The 27,662-nt window shown below is 52.8% G+C and overlaps 1 protein-coding gene across 1 annotated transcript in view; it reads left to right on the top strand.

Annotated features, from left to right (window-relative positions):
• Nucleotides 1-27,662, top strand: part of LOC140428318 (L-gulonolactone oxidase) — an 82,918-nt gene that overhangs the window by 31,476 nt on the left and 23,780 nt on the right. Inside the window, exons 5-6 of the mRNA XM_072514666.1 lie at nt 4,523-4,613; nt 17,876-18,061. Coding sequence (XP_072370767.1) covers nt 4,523-4,613; nt 17,876-18,061 — 277 coding nt within the window. The remainder of the gene's footprint in view (nt 1-4,522; nt 4,614-17,875; nt 18,062-27,662) is intronic.

Genomic DNA, 27,662 nt, shown 5'->3' with positions numbered 1-27,662 from the left:
AGGGGCAATTTATCATGATCAATCCACCTAACCTGCACATCTTTGGACTGTGGGAGGAAACCGGAGCACCCGGAGGAACCCACGCAGACATGGGGAGAACGTGTATACTCCACACAGTCACTCGAGGTCGGAATCGAACCCAGGACCCTGGAGCTATGAGGCAGCAGTGCTAACCACTGTGCCACCCGCGATCTTCCCAGAAGGGAACAAAGTCTCCTAGCCAGAGTGTTTAGCTGTGCGAGGTGTGCCGAGAAACACGTGGCTATTCAATACGACCCTCGCTGAATTAGGCGCCTGAATGGGGACCGCACGGCCGAGGTCGCACATAGCCCCGCTTGTTACAGCTCTACTCGCTGGAACGCCCCGTTACAGTGAGTGATCGGGACGCCTTTTAAAAATGGCGCCCCAATCTCCAAGGCCCCCAATGAGCCCCCGAACTCCCCCAGTCAGCCCGAACGCAATATGGAAAGCTCCCACCCCCGCACTCCCCCAACGGGCAACCCCAACCCCATCACACGTGTGCAAAAAATGCCAACCTGACACCTTGGCAGTGACCCTGCCAGCTGGCAGTGCCAAATGGGCACCTTGGCAGTGCCAGGCTTGCATTCAAGCTGGAACGTGGAGCCACGTTCCCAGTGGGCAGTCAGTGGCGTCATGCGCTGCTGCCTGGTAAGGCTGCGGCAATGGTGCTCTGTGCCCGTCCACCTCCCCCTACAGCCCACATTCTGGCCGCCCCGTACTCCTCCCCCGGCCCTGGCAGAATCCTCCCGGCCAGCGGCACAGCTGTCAGCACACTATAGCGATATTGGACACTTTCCGTGCCCCCTCTCTCTCCCTCAGCAGCCACGGAGCCTGTTTCCCGATTGTTGAAACCACAAGTGAAACACGCCGTCGGTAATTCCTCCCGGTGGAGGCGGAGCATCGCGGAAGGCGCAGGAAATGCTGGGTTGTGCCTGTTAATGATATGCACCATGTGCATGCCCACGCCAGTGTGTGGCGATGAACACATTCACGCCGCTGTCGAGAGTCCAGCGAATAGCATTCCGTTTGACTGAAGAACTTGATTTTCGGCTAACACCGAATTTTCTGCCCAATCGTAGTTCACGATCCCAGCATCGCTGGATGGAGAATCCCGCCTGCAATGTTTTGGCCTCAACTACTTTCTGTGGTAATGAATTCCACAGACTCACCGCTCTCTGGGTGAAGTAATGTCTCCTCATCTCTGTCCCAAATGGTCTACCCCGTATCCTCAGGCCGTGCCCCTGGTTCTGGACACCCCCACCATCGGGAACATCCTTCCTGCATCAACCCTGTCCAGTCCTGTTAGAATTTTATCGGTTTCTATGAGATTCGTCCCTCATTCTTCTAAACTCCAGCGAATACAATCCTAACCAACTCTATCTCTCTAATCATAATATCACAGAATTTACAGTGCAGAAGGAGGCCATTTGGCCCATCAAGTCTGCACCAGCTCTTGGAAAGAGCATCCACTTAAGCCCACACCTGCACCCCATCCCTGTAACCCAGTAACTGCACCTATCCTCAGGGCAGTTTATCACGGCCAATCCACCTAATCTGCACACCTGTGGGAGGAACCCGGAGCACCCGGAGGAAACCCACGCAGACATGAGAATGTGCAGACTCTGCACAGACAGTGACCCACACCGGGAATCGAACCCTAACCCTGGAGCTGTGAAGCAACTGTGCTAACCACTGTGCTACCATGCTGCCCACAGTCCCACCATCCCAAGAATCACTGTGGTGAACCTTCACTGCACTCTCGAGAGAGCAAGAACATCCTTCCTCAGAAAAGGAGACAAAAACTGCACACACTATTCCAGGTGTGGCCTCATCTAAGGCCCCATACAATTGCAGCAACACATCCCAGCTCCTGTACTCTAATCCATCGCAATGAAGGCCAACATGCCATGAGCCTCCTTTGCCGCCTGCTGCACCTGCATGCTTACCTTCAGCGAATGGTGCACAAGGACACGCAGGTCCCGCTGCACACTCCCCTCTCCTAGGGCGGAATTCTCTGACCCCCCCCGCCGGAGTCCTCTGAGGGGCGCGGGGATATCCGGCCCTGGGGGGGGAGGGGGGGGAAGGCCCCCCCAGGGTGGCCTGGCCCGCGATCGGGGCCCACCGATCTGCGGGCGGGCCTGTGCCGCGGGGGCACACTTTCCCTCCACGCCGGCCTGTGTAAGGCTCCGCCATGGCCGGTGCGGAGAAGAAACGCCCTGCGCATGCGCAGGAAACATGCCGGCGGCTATGCGCATCCGCCAACTCGCGCCGGCCCTTCGGCATCGGTTGGCGCGGTGCCAACCCCGCCGCCGCCCCCCCCCCCCCCCCCCCGGAAGTGCAGAGGATTCCGCAACTTCCGGGTGGCCGGACGCCGAAGTGGCTCGCGCCGCTCTTGCCGCCGGTACGGGCCGCCCCGCCAATTGCGGGAGAATCCCGGCCCTAATTTATAGCCATTCGGATAATAATCTGCCTTCCTGTTTTTGCTACATCTGCCATTCATTTGCCCACTCGCTCAACTGTGGGCAACTAGCAAGACCAGCGTTTGTTTGCCTCTTCCCCAGTTGCTCTTTGAGGGCAGAACTACATTACTGTGGCTGGAGGGATGGGAGTTGGGTGTCTGGAGTCACGTGTAGGCCTGACCAGGTAAGGATGGCAGATTTCCTTCCCGAAAGGTGGGGTTTTGTTTCCACCTATGAATGATAGTTCGGCTGGACCCTTTATACCCATCTCTGATGCTGCCCTTTAGTGATATTGTGGCTGTTACATCTGTCTGTAGTCCCTGGTGTATGTGCAGATGTATGTACAGATGTGCAAATCACCACATCCACCTTGGGAAAAAGCTTCTATCTACTCTGTCCATGCCCCTCATAGTCTTGTGGAATCATGGAATTTACAGTGCAGAAGGAGGCCATTCAGCCCATCGAGTCTGCACCAGCTCTTGGAAAGAGCATCCTACTTAACCCCACACTTCCACCCTATTCCCATAACCCAGCAATCCCATCTAACCTAAGGGCATTTTAGCATGACCAATCCACTTAACCTGCACATCTTTGGACTTTGTAGACCTATCAGGTCTCCCCTCAACCTCAGCCGTTCCAGTGAGAACAAACCGAGTTTATTCAACCTCTCCTCATAGCTAATGCCCTCCAGATCAGGCAACATCCTGGTAAACCTCTTCTGCACCCTCTCCAAAGCCTCCACATCCTTCTGGTAGTGTGGCGACCAGAATTATGCGCAATATTCCAAGTGTGGCCTAACTAAGGTTCTATACAGCTGCAACATGACTTGCCAATTCTTATACTCAATGCCCCGGCCAATGAAGGCAAGCATGCCGTATGCCTTCTTGACTACCTTCTCCACCTGCATTGGCCCTTTCAGCGACCTGTGGACCTGTACGCCCAGATCCCTCTGCCTGTCAATATTCTTAAGGGTTCTGCTATTCACTGCATATTCCCTACATGCATTAGACCTTCCAAAATGCATTACCTCACATTTGTCATCTGCCATCTCTCCGCCCAAGTTTCTAACCAATTGTATCCTCTGACAGTCCTCATCGCTATCCACAATTCCACCAACCTTTTGCGTTGTTCGCAAACGTACTAATCAGACCAGTTACATTTTCCTCCAAATCATTTATGTGTATATATACTGCAAACAGCAAAGATCCCAGCACTAACGCCACTAGTCACAGCCCTCCAATCAGAAAAGCTCCCTTCCATTGCTACTCTTTGCCTTCTATGACCTCGCCAGTTCTGTATCCACCTTGCCAGCTCACCCCTGATCCCGTGTGACTTCACCTTCTGTACCAGTCTGCCGTGAGGGACCTTGTCAAAGACTTTACGAAAGTCCATGTGGACAACATCATCCTTCGTCAATCATCTTCGTCTCTTCCTCAACACAACTTGATCAAGTTAGTGAGACACGACCTCCCCTTCACAAAACCATGCTGCCTCTCGCTAATAAGTCCACTTGCTTCCGAATGGGAGTAGATCCTGTCTCGAAGAATTCTCTCCAGTAAGTTCCCTCCCACCGACGTAAGGCTCACCGGCCTGTAGTTCCCTGGATTATCCTTGCTACCCTTCTTAAACAAAGGAACAAATTTGACTATTCTCCAGTCCTCTGGGACCTCACCTGCAGTCAGTGAGGATACAAATATTTCTGTCAAAGCCCCAGCAATTCTCTCCCTTGCCTCCCTCAGTATTCTGGGGTAGATCCCATCAGGCCCCGGGGACTTATCTACTTTAATGTTTTTCAAGACGCCCAACACACTCCTTTTTTGATTTTTTTTTTTCTAAGCAGTCTGGCTCCAATTTTCCGATGGTTCCCCGTTTGTTCTTGCGTTTCTTCATTCTAAACCCTGATTCGATCAGTCCACCACCCCTTCCTTAACCTGCTCAGGTTACGCGTTTCTCCCACCTGTGTCCATGATCTCCTGCTGTGGTTGGTGTCGGATCTGCCCAGGCTGTGTTTGCACTAACAATGTACCTTGTTGCTCTTTTAGTATTGGTGCTGTGTCCGATGTGGCTCTTGGTGGCGTGATTGGAACTGGCACCCACAACACTGGCATCCAGCACGGCATCTTGGCAACGCAGGTACCAGCTCCTTTTCTTGATTCCAGAATGTTGGCATCACGGCGAGGCCAGTGTTTATTGCCCAACCTTTAATAGGATGGCCCTGGGCCAATTTCTTGAGAATTGAGTGTTTTGCTGGACTGTTTCGGAGGGCAGGCAAGAGTCAATGACATTGCCGTGTGTCTGCAGTCACAGATTTCCTTTCCTGAAGAACGTTAATAGACCAGAGAATTTTTAATTACACTTTAACAAAGAACAAAGTGCAGCAGAGGAACAGGCCCTTCGGCCCTCTAAGCCTGTGCCGATCATGATGCCTAACTAAAAATAAAACCTCTGCCCTTACTCTGTCCGTATCCCTCTATTTCCTTCCTATTCATGTATCCATCCAGATGCCTCTTAAATGTTGCTATGTGCCTGCTTCCAGCACATCCTCTGGCAGCGCACATATCCTTTAAACTTTCCCCCTCTCACCTTGAAGCTGTGGCCCTTGTAATTGGCACTTCCACCCTTGGAAAAAGCCTCTGACTATCCACCCTGTCTATGCCTCTCCTAATTTTGTAGGCTTCTCCCAGGTCTCCCCTCAGCCTCCGCCTTTCCAGTGAAAACAATCCTAGTTTATTCAACCTCCTCATAGCCAAAACCCTCGAGACCAGGCAACATCCTGGTGAAACTTCTTTGCACTCTCTCCAAAGCTTCCATGTCCTTTTTATAATGTGGTGACCAGAACTGCACGCAATACTCCAAATGCGGCCTAACCAAGGTGCATATATCCTGTCCCTCAGTATCTTTTACTCATTAAGGATTTCATCCACTTCCTGTGGTTCCGCGCATAACTTCCCTCCATTGCCCTTGAGTGGGCCGAGTCTTTCTTTTGCTCCTAATATATGCATAAAAAGGATTCTCCTTGATCATGTTTGATAAAGACATTTCGCGACCCCTTTTAACCCTCCTAATTCCACATTTAAGTTCCTTCCTACTTTCACTGTTCTCCTCGAGGGCTTTGTCAGTTTTTAGATGCCTAGACCTATTGTGTATGCTTCCTTTTTCCGATTGACTCGGCTTACAATTTCCCTTGTCATCCATGGTTCCTAATTCTTCCATTTCTGTCCTTCATTTTTCCAGGGACATGCCTGTCCCGCACTTCAATCAACTGGCAAATGTGGATTTGCCCTTAAATAGCCGCTCCCAATCCACATTCCCCAGTTCCTGTCTAATTTGGATGTAATTGGCCCTTGCCCAATGATGCGCTAAGTGTCAAGAACCACAAAGACATGTGAGACTTTAACTCAGGCTTTAATATACTACATGGGAGGCTTACCCGACACAGACGACCCCAGACAGAATGGGGCCGGTCCCAGAAGAGGGTTCTTATACTAACTCCCGGGGGAGTGGCTAAGGCGGAGCTCTCCGTGGCCAGGTCGGGTTACCTACCAGTGACCGAACCTCTGGAGAGCTACAGTACAATACACAGTATTACAGGGCCACGTTACACACAACTATTATATACTATGTACAATGGTAGGGAGGTACAGTGGTGTATCACCACATTCCCCCAATTAAGCACCTTCACCCACAAGCCACTCTTGTCCTTTTTCCTGACTACTCGAAATCTTATGGAATTATGGTCACTAAGCCCAAATTGCTCCCCCACTGTAACATCTATCACCTGGCCTGGCTCATTCCCCAATACCAAGTCTAGTATGGCCCCCTCCCTGGTTGGATTGTCAACGTACTGTATCAAAAAGCCCTCCTGGACACATCTAACAAATTGCTCACCATCCGATCCCCTGGCTGACAGGGATTCCCAGTCAATATGGGGAAGTTAAAATCAGCCACCACAACTGAGTTTCCACTGAGTGCTGAATTTGGGTGCATTTGAGTGCTGTAGTGAGAGTTTGGTGACTGAGGGATATTAAGGGTTAATTAACGTAAAAGTTGCTCTTTGGTTTAGACCTTTTATATGGTCTCACTGCTCTAATTTAACAAAGAAAAAACATTTCTGTTTGTGTTTTGCCATTTTTATTTTTATTTTTTATTTTTTTCTGTGAGTTTATGACCTGTACGTTTATCTACACGTACAGGGGTTAAGCCAACATCCGCCACTGACACTGGCGTGATGCTGGGTGTGACAACCAAGCAAAAGAACATGAAGTATCTGATGGATAAAACAAAAGAGGAGTGCCCCGAAACAACGAGTGCCCAAAAAGAACGAGAAATGAAACAAAAACTTATCACAAACCCGTCAAATTAAAGTGTGAGAATCGGGGTGGATAAGGCAATCCAACCCCTGCGGTGCCCACCGAGCACGGAACGCCTCGAGTGTGCCCGTGGACACCGCATGCTCCCTCTCCAGGAACACCCGGCCGCGAACGAGGCCGCGGAAGATGGGCAGACAGTCAGGCTGGACGACCCCCTCGGTCGCCCGCTGCCTGGACCTATAAATGGCAAGTTTGGCCAGGCCCAGGAGCAGGTTCACGAGGAGGTCCTCCGCCTTCCCCGCCCCCCCTCCGCACCGGATGCCCGTAGATCAGGAGCGTGAGGCTGAAGTGCAAAGAAAACCTCAACAATAACGCTGTCAAGAAACCAAAAAGGGAGTGCCGCCTGGGACAGACAACGTGCTCCACGGTCTCCACCAGGCCGCAAAAGAGGCAGGTCTCCGGCAGAGCCGTGAAGTGGTTTAAACGATGGTTGAACGGCACTGCCACGCGCAGGTGATCCTGGTCACCCCGGCATCCACAGCCGTCCGCTCCGCCAGCCACCGGAATGGATATTGGAGGAGGTGCGGATTCCTGAGCAGCGGCTCCCTTACGACAGCCACCACTCCTGACGGGGGAGAGCTGCGGAGCCTGGAGACCGTGCTCCAGACTTTGAGAAAGTCCTGGTACAAGACGGGCAGCGCCAACAAAGAGTTCTGAAGACCATTCCGGTCAACGAACAGGAGCTGCACATCGTAGTTCAGGCCGTGCACCTGGCGGAAGAAATACTTCGCCAGGGCACATCATCGGGGAGGAGGCTCAACGTACAGGTATCGCTGCAGAGTCTGAAGGTGGAAAGTCGCAATCTGGGTGCGAAGGCACACCAGCGCCTGACCGCCCTCCGCAATCGGGAGACTCAAGACCTCCGCAGCGACCCAGTGCAATCGATTGTCCCAGAGGAACCGAAGCTGGGTTCTCTGGATGCGTGTGACAAAGTCCGGGGGAGGAGTCAAAGTGACCAGCCGATACCGCAGCATAGAGGCGATCAGCTGGTTTATGACGAGAACTCGACCCCTGTAGGACAGCACTCGGAGCCGTCCTGTCCAGCGTCCCAGGCGAGCGGTCACCTTGGTCTCCAGCTCCTGCCAGTTCGCCGGCCAGGCTTCCTCTGCTGGGCAAAGATGGACTCCCAAGTAGAGGATGTTGGTCCGGCTCCAGCTGAAGGGCCTGAGCTCCTCCGGGAGGGGGGTCCATCTTCCACAGACCGACCAGGAGCCCGGAACATTTAGCCCAGTTGATCCTAGCAGAGGACGTGGCGAAGTACACAGCCTGGCACCCTTGCATCCTCCGCAGGTCACTGGGGTCAGTGAACATGAGGAGCACGTCATCAGCGTACGCCGAGAGGACCACCTCCATGTCCGGCTCGCGCAGAACCAGCCCCAACAACCTCCTGCGCAGGAAAGGCTCCACGCACAGAGAATAAAGTTGACCGGACAGGGAGCAGCCCTGACGCACTCCTCTCCCAAAGCGAAGGGGTGTAATCAGGGACCCGTTAACCTTAATCAGACGCTCTGAGGCAGCGTACAGTAACCGGATCCGGGCGACAAAGTGCGCCCCAAACCCGAAAGCTCGCAGAGTCCCGAGCAAATACTCGTGCCCCACCCTGTCGATCGCCTTCTCCTGGTCAAGAGACAGGAAGTAGCTCGACATACCAGCCCTCTGGGTAAAATGAATTATGTCCCGGACCAGATGGGTGTCATCGTAGATTGTTCGGTCCGGGACGGTGTAGGACTGGTCGGGGTGAATCATGTGGTCCAGCACGGGGCTAAGGCGTAAAGACATCGCCATGGAAAAGATTTTGTAGTCCGTGCTGAGGGGGGAGGCCGGTCACCAGTTTTTAAGTAGGCGGAGATCCCCCTCCTTGGGCAGCAGGGCAATGACGGCCCTGCGCCACGAAAGGGGCATCTCCCCGGTCGCAATACATTCCCCCAGGACCCCCGCATGGTCGCTCCCCAGGACATCCCAGAATGCCCTGAAGAACTCCACGGTCAGCCCGTCCAGCCCTGGGGATTTGCCCCGTGACAAGCTGTCCAGGGCGCCGGTCAGCTCTTGGAGGTCGATGGCGTTGTCGAGTTTCCCGGCGCCCTCCGGGCCCACCTGCGGCAGGTCCTTTCACAGAACTCTGCAAGCGTCCTCGCTGGACCGATCCGAAGAGAAGCGGTCGGAATAAAAGTCCCTGATCAGGGTCCTGACCCCCTCCGGATCCGAGACGAGGGACCCGTCGTCGGCCAACAGCGTAGAAACCTGCCGACGGGCCCCGCGTCCTCTTTCCAGCGAGTAGAAGAAGGGGGAGCCGCGGTCCAAGTCCGTCAGGGGACGGATCCGCGACTGCACGTGCGTGCCGCGGGACCCGGCAAGTTGCAAATCCCGCAGCGCGCCCCTCTTCTCTCTGTACACCCGCCCCAGGGACGGGTCCTCATCGGGCTGAGCAAGACGTGACTCCAGATCGAAGACTTCCTCAGCCAATTTGGCGATCGTGGAGTTCCGTCCCGCCGCTTTGTGTACCCCTGGCAGAAGGCACGGACGTGAGTCTTGCCCACGTCCCACCGTAGCCTCAAGGAGGGGAAGCCACCCCGCTTCCTTCTCCAGCCGGCGCAGAAACGGCGAAACTAGTTCAGGAACCGCTCGTCCTCCAGCAGCAGGTTGTTAAAGTGCCAGTACGCGGACCGTGTCTGAGCGCGGGACGGGCCAAGCCCCACCCACACCAGGTGGTGATCCGAGCAGGGCACCTGCTCCACAGAGACCGTCGGAACGGTGGGCAAGTACGTCTTGGAAATGTGAAGACGGTCGATTCTGGACGCTCTGAACGGAGGGCGCACAAAGGTGTACACCCGCAATTCAGGATGGAGGGTCCGCCTGACGTCCACCAAGTCGAAGGACCTAACCAGGTCCCGCAACTTCACCACCACCGCCGGCGAGCTGCGCTGGACTCCACGACGGTCCTTGTCCTGGAGGATGCAATTAAAATCCCCTCCGAGGACGATGCACTCGCCCACCAGGATGGTGCCTAGAAGAGTGGACACCTTTTGGAAGAAAGTCGCCTGCTGCGACCCGGCCACGGGAGCGGATACATTGACAAAGTGAATCACCACTGCCCCGTCACGGACCTTTAGGTGCAGCAGACGGCCTGGCCCCGGCTCCTTGACCCCCAAGATCTCCGGCTGAAAATGTGGAGCCAGCAAGATCGCCACCCCGCCCGAACGTGGGGCCAGGTGACTCATGAAGACTCCTCCTTGCCCCTCCAGGGTCCACTGAGCTTCGTCAACCGGATGGCCTGGGTTTCCTGGAGGAAGCACACCCCGTACTTTCCGTCTCGGAGGACAGAGAAGCACTGGAAACAGCGATGTGTGTCCTTGCTGCCGTTGATGTTGAGGCTGGCGATGGTTACCTCCATGTCAGCGTGTGTCCTTCACCAATCACCTCAGTGCTCGGAGGAAGTAGAGGGTCGTCGCCCCCTCCACTCCCTCAGGAGTCCCACGAGGAACAGAACAGCTTGGGGCTGCTCCCCCTGGTCCTGATCGAATTCCCGCGCCTCTCTGGCATAGACGCGGGCGGATTCGAGGAGCAGCCCCAGATTTCCCCAGCTGTCCAGGACCAGCCGCACGCAGTCCCGGTGACCGTGATGCTTTTCAGAAATGCTCGGAGTTGCCCTGAGAGGACGAGGGGAGACTCGGTGCCGGGTGTGAGGGGGCCCTCTGCCTCGCTGCAGAGAGCGTCTGAATCCTCCTCTTCACCCGTCACCGAGCAGCCTTCCTCCTCCGAGCGGTCACCACGCGAGCCCGAGTCCCCCGCCTCATGGAGTGCGGCGGGCCCACCGGCTAGCTCTAGGCCCGAGTCGATCCCACCCCCAGGATCGTCCTCAGGTGGGTCCCTCACAGGCTCCTGGGTCTGTGGACGGTGGCGGCTCCAACCCCGCCGCCGGGCCCAATGGGAGATCCGGGAGGATCTCCAGAAACCGTTCCTGGGCTCCCTGGCATCGTCTGCTTGGGCGTAGAGAACGGGGAGCCTTCCTCGCCGCCACCCGCCCACAACCCGAGTATGTAGGGGCTCCGGTGGCTGCCCCCGGCCTCCGGCGATAAATAAAAGGAGGTGACCGGGGACTAAAACGCCACCGGGCGGAACGAGCCCTCGGGGGTCACGTCTCCGCCCGGCCCCGGCTCTCGCTGCTCGGGGGGGTGACAGCAGCCTCGGGGGGGCCTCCCTGGCTTTACTCTTTTTAATTGGGCTGGGTGTGAGGGGGATGGGAACAAGCACTGGAGTGACCCACCCCCGCTCGCTCGGGGAAGGGGCAGCGAGATCCACCCCCTCCTCCTCCCCGGACAGGCGACGCAAGCGGGGAGGGGGTGGGATCGCCCTGCTGCACGGCCTCCATCGCCAGAGAGTCCCCCGCAGCATCCCCCCCCCCCCCCTCCACATCGCCCGGCCCCTGGGACTGTGAGGAGGTCGGACCCCCCCCCCACCCCCCCCCCCCCCCCCCCCCCACCCCCCCCGCCTCGGGGCCGTATACAGTATCACCGCCGCCCTCTGGAGCCCGGTCGGTGGTCTCTCCGGGCCTCTCGGGTTGTTCCAGGGCGGCGGTGTCCCGAGATGAGGCTGCGGCCTCTGAGCTGGACTGGATGGGCACGGGGACGGCGGCCGGGGCCAGGCCTCGGTCTTGGAGGGCCCAGTCTGACCGCTGTGCCAACGCGCGTTTCGCTTTTCTCGACTGTCGCTGGTCAAGCGGAGGCTCCCCCCCCCCCCCCCCCCCCCCCCCCCCCCCCGCCAGCAGCCGCGGTGTTGTCAGGGGCCGGCTGCGGGGCAGATGAAGACGTGGTGGAGGAGAGGGGGGCAGTGCCAGCCGCGGCCGCCCTGGAGGTGGTGTTGGCGGCGGCCATCAGGGTGGGGCCGTTATGGCGGATATGCCCCAGCCCTCTGCAGGCATGGCACCGCATGCCATCCGCCGACCAGAACACTTTATGGTCCTCCCCTTGGTGGGAGACCACGACCTCCCTCCGTGACCCCCTCCCGGGTCAGGCGGACAAAAACCTGACGCCGGAAGGTATACATGGCGGAGGGAGGGGTCCCAATGGCCGAGCGACAGCGGCGCCACCCCGGACCTGACCTCCCTCAGTGGGTTGAGATGGGGGGGGGGGAGGAGCTCGGTGGGGAGGTAGGGCGGGACACTGGAAAGAACGACACGTTCGGCGGTGGCCTCCAGCGGGTCCACCGCCACGTGTGTCCCGTCCACTGTGAGCCCCCTTTCCAGGGCCCGGTGGGCCGCCTGCTCGGCCCGCAGGAAAAACACGGCTTTGCCGTACATCCTTGAGGCGGCTACGATGGCCAAGGGGCCGACCACCCTGACCATCACACGCGTGCACGCCTCGATGGCCATGGTGGGGTGGGCATAACATTGACACCAAGTTGCCACGTTCGTAGGTGGAAGGTCGAGGGGGCCGCGGAGGCAGCGGAAGGTCGAGAGGCTGCCACCCCCACGTAGGTTCTTGGCCGCTCTGCCTCGGGCAGAGTGGAGGATGCCCCTGGGGTACTGGACATGCCCACCCCTGGTACGGCACGGCAGTGTAACTGAGATCAGGGTAGTGGGGGGGGAGGGGGAGACAGTGTAACTGAGACCAGGGTAGTGGGGGGGGGGGGGAGAAGAGTGACGGATGTGGCACCACAACAGCCGGCGCCACAAGGGAAAGGTGCTGCAGGGCAACAGCAGAGCGGGGCAGCGTTCTTCAGCCCGGGAGGGGCCTAAAGCAATGTCCCAGGCTGCCTCACACCCACCACAGGTGGTGAAAAGGCGGGTGGACGACGCTCTTCAGTGCTGTGGGGGCCCGAAACAAAGTCCTTTGCCTTCACAGCAACCCCAGGTGGTCTCACTCCCACCTCAGGCAGAGGGGTGTGAGGACAGAGGCAGGCAGCAGGGTCTTCACCCCGGGAGGGGGCCTACAGCAATAGGCCCCAGGTGGTCCCACTCCCACCACAGACACAGGGCTGGGAGGACAGAAGGTCGGGTTGGGGATTGGGGAGGAGGCTGTGGTACATTCACTTCAAACTTGCTGTTTGATTTTGAAGAAGGTGAATTTTCAATCAGCTTGAAACAAAGCTTCTACTTGTAGGCACTTGCAGCTGGAGCTTGTTAATTAGTAAATTGGATTAAGCCAGTTTTCAGAGGCTAGACTCACAGTAGAAAAGTGATCCCCGACAATGCAGACTTTGTTTGCACTGAGTGCTAATTTTGGGTGCATTTGAGTGCTATAGTGAGAGCTTGCTGACTGAGGAAGTGCTGAATTTGGGTGCATTTGAGTGCTATGGTGAGAGTTTGGTGACTGAGGGAGTTAGGTGAGGAGGGAGTAAGGTGCTCCTTTCATTTCATTTCCTACATTTCCTCAAAGAGCGAGAAGGGAGCCAGGAGTTTACAGAGAGTGCAGCTGACTGGGAGCAGAGTCAGAGGGCGGAGATCCAGTTGGTCCACAGGGCAGCTATATTCTGTAAGGTATGAGGGGATGGAGGCTAGGCCTGTTGCATGCTCCTCCTGTAGGATGTGGGTGGTGAGGGATACCACCGGTGTCCCCGCTGACTATACCTGTGGGAAGGGCACCCAACTCCAGCTCCTCAGAGACCGTGTTAGGGAACTGGAGCTGGATGATATTAAGAAGGAGGATGAAAAGCATCAGGATAGATAAGTCCCCTGGGCCTGACGGGATATACCAAGGTTATTTTGTGAACCTTGGATAACGAGAGATATTGTAGGCCTCGTCAAAAAGAAAAAGGAGGCATTTGTCAGGGCTAAAAGGCTGGGAACAGACGAAGCCTGTGTGGAATATAAGGAAAGTAGGAAGGAACTTAAGCAAGGAGTCAGGAGGGCTAGAAGGGGTCACGAAAAGTCATTGGCAAATAGGGTTAAGGAAAATCCCAAGGCTTTTTACATGTACATAAAAAGCAAGAGGGTAGCCAGGGAAAGGGTTGGCCCACTGAAGGATAGGCAAGGGAAGCTATGTGTGGAGCCAGAGGAAATGGGCGAGGTACTAAATGAATACTTTGCATCAGTATTCACCAAAGAGAAGGAATTGGTGGATGTTGAGTCTGGAGAAGTATGTGTAGATAGCCTGTGTCACATTGAGATCCAAAAAGACGAGGTGTTGGGCGTCTTGAAAAATATTAAGGTAGATAAGTCCCCAGGGCCTGATGGGATCTACCCCAGAATACTGAAGGAGGCTAGAGAGGAAATTGCTGAGGCCTTGACAGAAATCTTTGGATCCTCACTGTCTTCAGGTGATGTCCCGGGGGACTGGAGAACAGCCAGTGTTGTTCCTTTGTTTAAGAAGGGTAGCAAGGATAATCCAGGGAACTACAGGCCGGTGAGCCTTACGTCAGTGGTAGGGAAATTACTGGAGAGAATTCTTTGAGACAGGATCTAGTCCCATTTGGAAGCAAATGGACGTATTAGCGAGAGGCAGCACGGTTTTGTGAAGAGGAGGTCGTGTCTCACTAACTTGATAGAGTTTTTCGAAGAGGCCACTAAGATGATTGATGCAGGTAGGGCAGTGGATGTTGTCTATATGGACTTCAGTAAGGCCTTTGACAAGGTCCCTCATGGTAGACTGGTACAAAAGGTGAAGTCACACGGGATCAGGGGTAAGCTGGCAAGATGGATACAGAACTGGCTAGGTCATAGAAGGCAGAGAGTAGCAATGGAAGGGTGCTTTTCTGATTGGAGGGTTGTGACTAGTGGTGTTCCGCAGGGATAAGTGCTGGGACCTTTGCTGTTCGTAGTATATATAAATGATTTGGAGGAAAATGTAACTGGTCTGGTAGTAAGTTTGCAAACGACACAAAGGTTGGTGGAATTGCGGATAGCGATGAGGACTGTCAGAGGATACAGCAGGATTTAAATCGTTTGGAGACTTGGGCGGAGAGATGGCAGATGGAGTTTAATCCAGACAAATGTGAGGTAATGCATTTTGGAAGGTCTAATGCAGGTAGGGAATATACAGTGAATGGTAGAACCCTCAAGAGTATTGAAAGTCAGAGAGATCTAGGTGTACAGGTCCACAGGTCACTGAAAGGGACAACACAGGTGGAGAAGGTAGTCAAGAAGGCAAACGGCATGCTTGCCTTCATTGGCTTGGGCATTGAGTATAAAAATTGGCAAGTCATGTTGCAGCTGTATAGGCCACACTTGGAATATAGTGTTCAATTCTGGTCGCCACACTACCAGAAGGATGTGGAGGCATTAGAGAGGGTGCAGAAGAGATTTACCAGAATGTTGCCTGGTATGGGGGGCATTAGCTATGAGGAGCAGTTGAATAAACTCGGTTTGTTCTCACTGGAACGACGGACGTTGAGGAGCGACCTGATAGAGGTCTACAAAATGATGAGGGGCATAGGCAGAGTGGATAGTCAGAGACTTTTTCCCAGTTAGAGGGATCAATTACTAAGGGGCATAGGTTTAAGGTTAAGGTGCGAGGGGCAAGGTTTAGAGTCGATGTACGAAGCAAGTTTTTTACGCAGAGGGTAGTGGGTGCCTGGAACTCGCTACCGGAGGAGGTGGTGGAAGCAGGGACGATAGTGACCTTTAAGGGGCATCTTGACAAATACATGAATAGGATGGGAATAGAGGGATATGGACCCAGGAAGTGTAGAAGATTGTAGTTTAGTCGGGCAGCATGGTAGGCACGGGCTTGGAGGGCCAAAGGGCCTGTTCCTGTGCTGTACGTTTCTTTGTTCTCTAACTACACTGCTTTTTTCACACTTTTCAGTATCTGACTTCACAGCTGCTCCTGTCTCCGGCGGGGTGTTGGGATGTCTATAGTACATTGTGATTTCACCCTTCTCATTCCTGAGCTCCACCCATAATGCCTCACAACAAAATCCCTCCAATGTGTCCTCCCTCAGCACAGCTGTGATCTGCTCCCTAATCAGCATTGCAACTCCCCCACCTCTTTTGTTTCCACTTCTGTCCCGTCTAAAACAACGATATCCCGGAATGTTAAACTGCCAATCCTGTCCCTCCTTTAACCATGGCTCCTTAATTACATCACAGTTCCATGCAGTAATCCAGGCTCTCAGTCCATCTGTCTTACCTGTTATACTTCTTGCATTGAAGCAAACGCACTCCAGACCTACAGTCCAGCTGAGCCCTTCAGCTGCAGGAAGGATGCTCCCGATGGTGGGTGTGTCCAGAACCAGGGGCGTCATTCTCTGACCCCCCGCCGGGTTGGAGAATCGCCGGGGGCTGCCGTGAATCTCGCCCCCGCCGGTTGCCGAAGTCTCCAGCACCGGATATTCGGCGGGGGCGGGAATCGGGCCGCGCCGGTTGGCCGAAGTCCCGCCGATAAATTGCCTGTCCCGCCGGCGTGGATTAAACCACCTTTTGAACGGCGGGACAAGGCGGCGCGGGCGGGCTCCGGGGTCCTGGGGGGGGCGCGGGGCGATCTGACCCCGGGGGGTGCCCCCACGGTGGCCTGGCCCGCGATCGGGGCCCACCGATCCGCAGGTGGGCCGGTGCAGTGGGGGCACTCTTTCCCTTCCGCCTCCACCACGGTCTCCACCATGGCGGAGGCGGAAGAGACTCCCTCCACTGCGCATGTGTGGGAAACTGTCAGCGGCCGCTGACGCTCCTGCCCATGCGCCGCCCGGGGATGTCATTTCCGCGCCAGCTGGCGGGGCAACAAAGGCCGTTTCCGCCAGCTGGCGGGGCGGAAATGCCTCCGGCGCCGGCCTAGCCCCTCAATGTTGGGGCTCAGCCCCCAAAGATGGGGAGCATTCCGCACCTTTGGGGCGGCGCGATGCCCGTCTGATTGGCGCCGTTTTGGGCGCCAGTCGGCGGACATCGCGCCGTTTCGGGAGAATGTCGCCCCAGGGGTCACAGTCTGAGGATTCAGGGTAAACCATTTAGGACAGAGAGAAGGAGACATTTCTTCACCCAAAGAATGGTGAGCCTGTGGAATTCATTGCCACAGGAAGGAGTTGATGCTAAAACTTTGAATATATTCAAGAGGCGGCTGGATACAGCACTTGGGGAGAATGGGATCAAAGGCTATGGGGAGAAAACAGGATTAGGCTATTGAGTTGGATGATCAGCCATGATCGTGATGAATGGCGGAGCCGGCTCGAAGGGCCAAAAGGTCTCCTCCTGCTCCTATCTTCTATGTTTCTCCAGTCTCTACACCTACTGGCCTAATGTTCCGGTTCCCACCCCCCAGCCACACCTCTTTACGAATAAAAACTTTACACTGGGTTTATTTACCGTATTTAAATTCTCCAACTGTCATAGTGGGATTGGAACTCTTGCCTCCAGGTCATTGGTTTAAGCCCTGGATTCCTGGACCAGTAACCTAACCAGTATGCCATCATGCCCAGCAACATTGTAGACTAATTGCGAGAGATTGATCACTGTGATTCATCAACAACCCCATGGTAAGAAGTCTTACAACACAAGGATAATGTCCAACAGGTTTATTTTGAATCATTAGCTTTTGGAGCGTGGCTCCTTCATCAGGTGAGTCACCTTGCAGGTATCAGGAGGAGGCCATTCGGCCCTTTGAGCCTGCTCCGCCATTCATCACGATCATGGCTGATCATCCAACTCAATAGCCTAATCCTGTTTTCTCCCCATAGCCCTTGATTCCATTCGCCTCAAGTGCTGTATCCAGCTGCCTCTTGAATGTATTCAATGTCTTTGCCTCAATTACTTCCTGTGGTTATGAATTCCATGGTCATTGCATCACGCAACCAATAAGATGGTAGAGGGTGAACTGAAAGTATCGTCTATTAATGAACACTTCCTATGTTCCTTATCTGAACCATGACCAATATGTATTAACCTATAGAGGCCCGTGTGGTGCCTCTATGCCAGGGGGTCACATCCCCTTCCATACCAGAACCTTGGCAACACTCAGGATCGTATTGCAAGCTCCGTTCTGTTTAGATATTTTCATCCAGCACTTTTGAAGTCTTCCAGGTCTTGTGTCAATTGTCAACCTTCATAGCTGTGTAACCAACAATTAACGAGCCCTTCTAACTTAGCTCTTCTTCCTTCAGATAGTGGCAATGACATTGATGACGGCAGCAGGAGATACATTAGAATGTTCCAACACCGTGAACCGTGAGATATTCCAGGCCACTCGTCTGCATCTCGGCTCCCTGGGAGTGGTGTTAAATGTTACCATCCAGTGTGTGCCAGCCTTCAGAATTCATCTGCAACAGTTGCCAAAAACCCTGACCGAGGTACACTACCTTCCATTGTCATTGGAAATAATAGTGAGTTATGAGTCTGTGTTGGTTACTCGGGTCGTGGTTTTCACACGTTGTTTAATATTAGTGACTAAGACTACCTCCCAGTGGCTGGTATTAATCCTGAGCTACTGAATATCCTGGGAGGTCTGTGGTCCACTAGGTAGGGTTCTGCCTCAAAAATAGAAACTTAGGACTGGAGACACACTCCAAGGAAGGTGTGTTTATAACGTAATCAAACAGGTTGATTGTCAATCTGCAAATCCTCCCAACACATGCCAATGGGAGGCTGAAAGATGGGATGGATACAACATTGGAACCTCAACTATCAGTATCCATAGCTGCAGGCTACAGCATACATGGAAAAGGGTGTGTCCTCACAGTAACTCAGACTGCGTGAATTGTAACACACACCACCACCTGATAGAGGGCAAAGCTGGGATCTGGAGGTTGTCCTGTCACACCTCCGTAATCAGTTCAGAATTTAGAAGCTGTATCTATCTCCGCAGAATGCTGCCAGATGTCATTGGGTGTGCTCACACTCTCTGGTGATTGGGTGTGTTCTCTCTGGTGATTGGCTGTGTTGGGTGTGTTCTCTCTGGTGATTGGCTGTGTTGGGTGTGTTCTCTCTGGTGATTGGCTGTGTTGGCTGTCTCTCTCTCTGGTGATTGGCTGTGTTGGGTGTGTTCTCTCTGGTGATTGGCTGTGTTGGGTGTGTTCTCTCGTGATTGGCTGTGTTGGGTGTGTTCTCTCTCTCTGGTGATTGGCTGTGTTGGGTGTGTTCGCTCTCTTTGGTGATTGGCTGTGTTGGGTGTGTTCTCTCTGGTGATTGGCTGTGTTGGGTGTGTTCGCTCTCTCTGGTGATTGGCTGTGTTCACTCTGGTGATTGGCTGTGTTGGGTGTGTTCACTCTCTCTGGTGATTGGCTGTGTTGGGTGTGTTCGCTCTCTCTGGTGATTGCCTGTGTTGGGTGTGTTCGCTCTCTCTGGTGATTGGCTGTGTTGGGTGTGTTCGCTCTCTCTGGTGGTTGGCTGTGTTGGGTGTGTTCGCTCTCTCTGGTGGTTGGCTGTGTTGGGTGTCTCTCTCTCTGGTGGTTGGCTGTGCTGGGTGTGTTCTCTCTGGTGATTGGCTGTGTTGGGTGTGTTCTCTCTGGTGATTGGCTGTGTTGGGTGTGTTCTCTCTGGTGATTGGCTGTGTTGGGTGTGTTCTCTCTGGTGATTGGGTGTGTTGGGTGTCTCTCTCTCTGGTGATTGGCTGTGTTGGGTGTGTTCTCTCTGGTGATTGGCTGTGTTGGGTGTGTTCTCTCTGGTGATTGGGTGTGTTGGGTGTGTTCACTCTCTCTGGTGATTGGCTGTGTTGGATGTGTTCTCTCTGGTGATTGGGTGTGTTGGGTGTCTCTCTCTGGTGATTGGGTGTGTTGGGTGTGTTCTCTCTGGTGATTGGCTGTGTTGGGTGTGTTCTCTCTGGTGATTGGCTGTGTTGGGTGTGTTCACTCTCTGGTGATTGGCTGTGTTGGGTGTGTTCACTCTCTGGTGATTGGCAGTGTTGGGTGTGTCTCTCTCTCTCTGGTGATTGGCTGTGTTGGGTGTGTTCTCTCTGGTGAGTGGCTGTGTTGGGTGTGTTCTCTCTGGTGATTGGCTGTGCTGGGTGTCTCTCTCTCTGGTGATTGGCTGTGTTGGTGTCACTTTCTCTGGTGATTGGCTGTGTTGGGTGTGTTCTCTCTGGTGATTGGCTGTGTTGGGTGTGTTCTCTCTCTGGTGATTGACTGTGTTGGGTGTGTTCTCTCTCTCTCTCTGGTGATTGGCTGTGTTGTGTCTGTTTTCTCTCTCTCTGGTGATTGGCTGTGTTGGGTGTGTTCACTCTGGTGATTGGCTGTGTTGGGTCTGTTCTCTCTCTCTGGTGATTGGCTGTGTTGGGTCTGTTCTCTCTCTCTGGTGATTGGCATTGTTGGGTCTCTCTCTCTCTGGTGATTGGCTGTGTTGGGTGTGTTCTCTCTGGCGATTGGCTGTGTTGGGTGTGTTCTCTCTCTCCCTCTCTGGTGATTGGGTGTGTTCCCTAACCTGTTGAATGCTTTGGGAGGCATCCTTTCTTCCTGAACCTTGTCCACCTGTTTCTTACTAACTCTCACTCGCTGTGTAAACTATTGTGAGGTCCATATTAAAAATTATATTTATTTGTTCGTGGACCTAAGCGCCGTTGGCCACGCCAGCATTTATTGTCCATCCTTAATTGCCCTTGAGAGGGTGGGGGGTGAGCTGCCTTTTTGGAACCTTTGCAGCCCTTGAGGTGTAGGTACACCCACTGTGCTGCTAGGGAGGGAGTTCCAGGATGTCGCCCCAGCGACAGTGAAGGAACAGCAATATATTTCCAAGTCAGGATGGTGAGTAACTTGGAGGGGAACCTCCAGCTGGTGGGGTTCCCAGGTACCTGCTGCTCTTGTCCTTCTAGATGGTAGAGGTTGAAAGTTCTCTCAAAGGTATATCTGTGTGGCAGTCAATCCAGTTACAAATAGGCTTTGGTGTAATGCGATACAGGAAGAGATACAGCCATATACAGATGTGGGAAAGACTTAGTAAGGTGAATGTGTGCCAAAGAAAGCAGTACGTACGTTCCACAACTGGAAACCATGACTCAATCGCGAGATTGACTCCCTACTGAAGGACCGATAGATCTGAGGCCTTCAAGTCAGACGGCCCTGACCTTTACAAGAAATCCAGGTATGACCTCCGCAAAGCCATCAGAGATGCCAAGAGAGAATATCAAACCAAGCTAGAGTCACAGACAGACTCTCGGCGGTTGTGGCAAGGACTAAACAACATAACGGGCTACAAAGCGAAGTCGAACAGTACCTCTGGCAGCAGCGCACCCCTCCCCAATGAACTCAATGCATTCTATGCTCGGTTCGAGCAGGTAACCAACAATCCGCTGTCGAGTGCCCCAGCAGCCCATAATTCACCCATACCCACCATCACAGCTTCCGAAGTCAGATTGGCCTTCCTGAAAGTGAATCCATGGAAGGCGATGGGCCTGGACGGGATCCCTGGTCGTGCACTCAGAGCCTGCGCGGACCAGCTGACAGAGGTGTTTGCGGACATCTTTAACCTGTCCCAACTCCACTCCGAGGTCCCCACCTGCTTCAAGAAGACCACCATCATACCGGTGCCAAAGAAGAACCAGGCAACATGTCTCAATGCCTACCGTCCGGTGGCCCTGACTTCAATCGTAATGAAGTGCTTCGAGAGGTTGATCATGAAGCACATCAACTCCATACTCCCAGAATGCCTTGATCCACTGCAATTTGCATACCGTCACAACCGGTCCACATCAGACACCATTTCCCTGGCCCTACACTCATCCGAGAGCATCTTGAAAACAAGGACTCCTACATTAGACTCCTATTTATTGACTACAGCTCCGCCTTCAACACCATAATCCCAGCCAAGCTCATTTCAAAGCTCCAAAACCTAGGACTTGGCTCCCCACTCTGCAAATGGATCCTCAATTTTCTGACCAACAGACCACAATCAGTAAGAATGAACAACAACACCTCCTCCTCAATAGTCCTCAATACCGGGGCCCCGCAAGGCTGCGTACTTAGCCCCCTACTCTACTCCCTGTACACACACGGCAAAATTTGGTTCCAACTCCATCTACAAGTTTGCTGATGATACGACCATAGTGGGCCGGATCTCGAATAGAGTCAGAATGCAGGAGGGAGATAGAGAACCTATTGGAGTGGTGTAGCGACAACAACCTCTCCCTCAATGCCAGCAAAACTAAAGAGCTGGTCATTGACTTCAGGAAGCAAAGTACTGTACACACCCCTGTCAGCATCAACGGGGCCGAGGTGGAGATGGTTAGCAGTTTCAAATTCCTAGGGGTGCACATCTCCAAAAATCTGTCCTGGTCCACCCACGTCGACGCTACCACCAAGAAAGCACAACAGCGCCTATACTTCCTCAGGAAACTAAGGAAATTCGGCATGTCCACATTAACCCTTACCAACTTTTACAGATGCACCATAGAAAGCATCCTATCGGGCTGCATCACAGCCTGGTATGGCAACTGCTCGGCCCAGGACCGCAAGAAACTTCAGAGTCGTGAACACAGGCCAGTCCATCACACAAACCTGCCTCCCCTCCATTGACTCCATCTACACCTCCCGCTGCCTGGGGAAAGCGGGCAGTATAATCAAAGACCCCTCCCACCCGGCTTACTGACTCTTCCATCGGCCAGGAGATACAGAAGTCTGAGAACACGCACGAACAGACACAAAAACAGCTTCTTCCCCACTGTTACCAGACTCCTAAATGACCCTCTTATGGACTGACCTCATTAACACTACACCCTGTGTGCTTCATCCGATGCCGGTGCTTATGTAGTTACATTGTATACCTTGTGTTGCCCTATTATGTATTTTCTTTTATTCCCATGTACTTAATGATCTGTTGAGCTGCTCGCAGAAAAATACTTTTCACTGTACCTCGGTACACGTGACAACAAACAAATCCAATCCAATGTGTCCTCACTGAAAAGGAGACTCAAATTCGAAATATGAAGTTAGTTAGCAGCAAAGTTCGGAAACGCACAAGCTGCAGAGCCGCAGATTCCTGCAGAAAGATCTGGAAGTGGGTTTCAGGCGAGGAGTACTTTGTAAGACACATCTCCATAACAACCTGAGCAGAGAGTGCCTTGGGCAGTTTTCAGTTTTTATTTTACAGATGGTGCATCAATGCTACTTTCAAAAGTAATCTGAATAATTAATAGGCTTTTAAATCCATCTGATTTTGAGTGAATTTCTGTCGGGCTAGTCACTCTGGGGAACTGAAACCTGGCTTTCAGTTTTCTGAGTGGCGGTGCCATTGGTGGCCACAGGCTGAAGCAGCAGGAATGGACAGAAGGGAAAAATATTCCTCTCTCTCTCTCTCTCCCTCCCTTCCTTCCCTCGACCCTTCATGCAGCTGAACCCAGATACAATGTTCGATAAGAAGAATGTTGACTCTCAGGCCAAGCAGTAACAGCAAAATCTGAACCAACTCTTCAGATTCACCTAATTATTTCCACCTCAGGTGATATATTTTGACAAATAGTTCACTCTGTGACTGACCCCCGCCCCCAGTCCATGAGGTCGGACTGTGCTCTCTCCCTCTCCCATTCTGTGGAATCCTATTGTTTGAGAGGATGGATGTGTTTTTATAAGATATTCTTCCCAAGAAGGTTCATAAAGATTGGACTGTTGGACGCCACAGGCTAATTCACGCAGCGATCAAAATTTTCTTCAGAGCAAGACAAAATTTTGGTTCACTGAAGCAACGAAACTGACCATTGCTTTGAGATCAGTCTTAATTCAACAGCTCATTTGTCATTGTGTCTAAATTCACTCAGCAGACAGGGGCTTACCGTTAGCAACATGACTAAATGTCGAGAAATCAACAGCATATTATTTGCTCTGCTGTTTATTGACAGCGACACATCTTCAAATCTGTGCACCAGTAGGAACATGTTGCCATCCTGTTAGTGACACTCCCTTTAGTCCCTGACCCTGCTGCACAGTAAGCCTTCCGTTAAAGTTTACAAACGGGAGCTTTGAGGGAGCTCATCAGTCAATCATTTAGGTAAAACACAAGAGAGCGACTCTTCCATCCGATCGAATCAAATTGGCATTCAGCGTTCGGAGTGAGAGTCAGTTCCAATCATGCACATTGGTGGCCGGGTTGGACGGGTTGCATCTAAACCGGAGAGGCATAAATATCCTGGCCGCGAGATTTGCTAGTGTCACACGGGAGGGTTTAAACTAGTATGGCAGGGGGGTGGGCACGGGAGCAATAGGTCAGAAGGTGAGAGCGTTGAGGGAGAACTAGGGAATATGGACAGTGTGGCTCTGAGGCAGAGCAGACGGGGAGAAGTTGCTGAACACAGCGGGTCTGGTGGCCTGAAGTGCATATGTTTTAATGCAAGGAGCATTACGGGTAAGGCAGATGAACTTAGAGCTTGGATTACTACTTGGAACTATGATGTTGTTGCCATTACAGAGACCTGGTTGAGGGAAGGGCAGGATTGGCAGCTAAACGTTCCAGGATTTAGATGTTTCAGGCGGGATAGAGGGGGATGTAAAAGGGGAGGCGGAGTTGCGCTACTTGTTCAGGAGAGTATCACAGCTATACAGCGAGAGGACACCTCAGAGGGCAGTGAGGCTATATGGGTAGAGATCAGGAATAAGAAGGGTGCAGTCACAATGTTGGGGGTATACTACAGGCCTCCCAACAGCCAGCGGGAGATAGAGGAGCAGATAGGTAGACAGATTTTGGAAAAGAGTAAAAACAACAGGGTTGTGGTGATGGGGGACTTCAACTTCCCCAATATTGACTGGGACTCACTTAGTGCCAGGGGCTTAGACGGGGCAGAGTTTGTAAGGAGCATCCAGGAGGGCTTCTTAAAACAATATGTAAACAGTCCAACTAGGGAAGAGGCGGTACTGGACCTGGTATTGGGGAATGAGCCCGGCCAGGTGGTAGATGTTTCAGTAGGGGAGCATTTCGGTAACAGTGACCACAATTCAGTAAGTTTTAAAGTACTGGTGGACAAGGATAAGAGTGGTCCGAGGATGAATGTGCTAAATTGGGGGAAGGCTAATTATAACAATATTAGGCGGGAACTGAAGAACATAGATTGGGGGCGGATGTTTGAGGGCAAATCAACATCTGACATGTGGGAGGCTTTCAAGTGTCAGTTGATAGGAATACAGGACAGGCATGTTCCTGTGAGGAAGAAAGATAAATACGGCAATTTTCGGGAACCTTGGATGACGAATGATATTGTAGGCCTCGTCAAAAAGAAAAAGGAGGCATTTGTCAGGGCTAAAAGGCTGGGAACAGACGAAGCCTGTGTGGCATATAAGGAAAGTAGGAAGGAACTTAAGCAGGGAGTCAGGAGGGCTAGAAGGGGTCATGAAAAGTCATTGGCAAATAGGGTTAAGGAAAATCCCAAGGCTTTTTACACTTACATAAAAAGCAAGAGGGTAGCCAGGGAAAGGGTTGGCCCACTGAAGGATAGGCAAGGGAATCTATGTGTGGAGCCAGAGGAAATGGGCGAGGTACTAAATGAATACTTTGCATCAGTATTCACCAAAGAGAAGGAATTGGTAGATGTTGAGTCTGGAGAAGGGGGTGTAGATAGCCTGGGTCACATTGTGATCCAAAAAGACGAGGTGTTGGGTGTCTTAAAAAATATTAAGGTAGATAAGTCCCCAGGGCCGGATGGGATCTACCCCAGAATACTGAAGGAGGCTGGAGAGGAAATTGCTGAGGCCTTGACAGAAATCTTTGGATCCTCGCTGTCTTCAGGGGATGTCCCGGAGGACTGGAGAATAGCCAATGTTGTTCCTCTGTTTAAGAAGGGTGGCAGGGATAATCCCGGGAACTACAGGCCGGTGAGCCTTACTTCAGTGGTAGGGAAATTACTGGAGAGAATTCTTCGAGACAGGATCTACTCCCATTTGGAAGCAAATGGACGTATTAGAGAGAGGCAGCATGGTTGTTGTCTATATGGACTTCAGTAAGGCCTTTGACAAGGTCCCTCATGGTAGACTAGTACAAAAGGTGAAGTCACACGGGATCAGGGGTGAACTGGCAAGATGGATACAGAACTGGCTAGGCCATAGAAGGCAGAGGGTAGCAATGGAGGGATGCTTTTCTAATTGGAGGGCTGTGACCAGTGGTGTTCCACAGGGATCAGTGCTGGGACCTTTGCTCTTTGTAGTATATATAAATGATTTGGAGGAAAATGTAACTGGTCTGATTAGTAAGTTTGCAGACGACACAAAGGTTGGTGGAATTGCGGATAGCGATGAGGACTGTCTGAGGATACAGCAGGATTTAGATTGTCTGGAGACTTGGGCGGAGAGATGGCAGATGGAGTTTAACCTGGACAAATGTGAGGTAATGCATTTTGGAAGGGCTAATGCAGGTAGGGAATATACAGTGAATGGTAGAACCCTCAAGAGTATTGAAAGTCAAAGAGATCTAGGAGTACAGGTCCACAGATCACTGAAAGGGGCTACACAGGTGGAGAAGGTAGTCAAGAAGGCATACGGCATGCTTGCCTTCATTGGCCGGGGCATTGAGTATAAGAATTGGCAAGTCATGTTGCAGCTGTATAGAACCTTAGTTAGGCCACACTTGGAGTATAGTGTTCAATTCTGGTCGCCACACTACCAGAAGGATGTGGAGGCTTTAGAGAGGGTGCAGAAGAGATTTACCAGAATGTTGCCTGGTATGGAGGGCATAAGCTATGAGGAGCGATTGAATAAACTCGGTTTGTTCTCACTGGAACGAAGGAGGTTGAGGGGCGACCTGATAGAGGTATACAAAATTATGAGGGGCATAGACAGAGTGGATAGTCAGAGGCTTTTCCCCAGGGTAGAGGGGTCAATTACTAGGGGGCATAGGTTTAAGGTGAGAGGGGCAAAGTTTAGAGTAGATGTACGAGGCAAGTTTTTTACGCAGAGGGTAGTGGGTGCCTGGAACTCACTACCGGAGGAGGTAGTGGAGGCAGGGACGATAGTGACATTTAAGGGGCATCTTGACAAATATATGAATAGGATGGGAATAGAAGGATACGGACCCAGGAAGTGTAGAAGATTGTAGTTTAGTCGGGCAGTATGGTCGGCACGGGCTTGGAGGGCCGAAGGGCCTGTTCCTGTGCTGTACATTTCTTTGTTCTTTGTTTGTTTATTGGGACTGACTCTCTCCCTCGGAGAGTGTTGGAATGTGCGAGCGGAGTGATCCAAGCTGAATTCACAATCAATCCAGAAAATGCCTCGGGCATTGTCCGCAGGAAAGGACACCCAGCGGTGGTGGAGTTCTGTCCTGCCTCCTGTGGAGTTTAGAAGCTGGGGTTATTAGATTGCGTTGTCTCAGTCCGTGGATTGAGTCCCTTTGTGTGAGGGAGAGAGCAGTCCGGGCTGTGGCTGCAAGGACGCACTGGGGGCTGATTGTCAGGGTTAATGGGAGGGGGGGCAACAAATGGATTTGAGAACTTTACTGGCTCATTAAGCCACCGGCAATCACCCCCACCCTACCAAACATCTGATTGGTCAGTGGGGAAAGAGAGGACACAGATTTAAGATCAATGAATGAGTGATGGGAAAGTGCAGGAAGCAGATGCAGGAATAACGTTTCAACAAAAAATGGAGACATATTTCAGAAAGAAAGTGGTTTGAGAATAAAGTAAAAGATCTTCCTGGGAGACAGCATTGGTCCCAGGTTCGATTCCCGGCTTGGGTCACTGTCTGTGCGGAGTCTGCATGTTCTCCCCGTGTCTGCGTGGGTTTCCTCCGGGTGCTCCGGTTTCCTCCCACAAGTCCTGAAAGACATGCTGTTCGGTGAATTGGACATTCTGAATTCTCCCTCGGTGTACCCGAACAGGCGCCGGAATGTGGCGACTAGGGGATTTTCACAATAGCTTCATTGCAGTGTTAATGTGAGCCTACTTGTGACAATAAAGATTATTATAAGGGCGACACGGTAGCATTGTGGATAGCACAGTTGCTTCACAGCTCCAGGGTCTCAGGTTCGATTCCAGCTTGGGTCACTGTC

This window comes from Scyliorhinus torazame, chromosome 1 (genome assembly GCF_047496885.1).
Source record: "Scyliorhinus torazame isolate Kashiwa2021f chromosome 1, sScyTor2.1, whole genome shotgun sequence".
Classification (NCBI taxonomy): Eukaryota; Metazoa; Chordata; class Chondrichthyes; order Carcharhiniformes; family Scyliorhinidae; genus Scyliorhinus; species Scyliorhinus torazame.
Note: the sequence above shows the minus strand (reverse complement) of the source record. Positions and strands in the feature narration are given on the sequence as shown.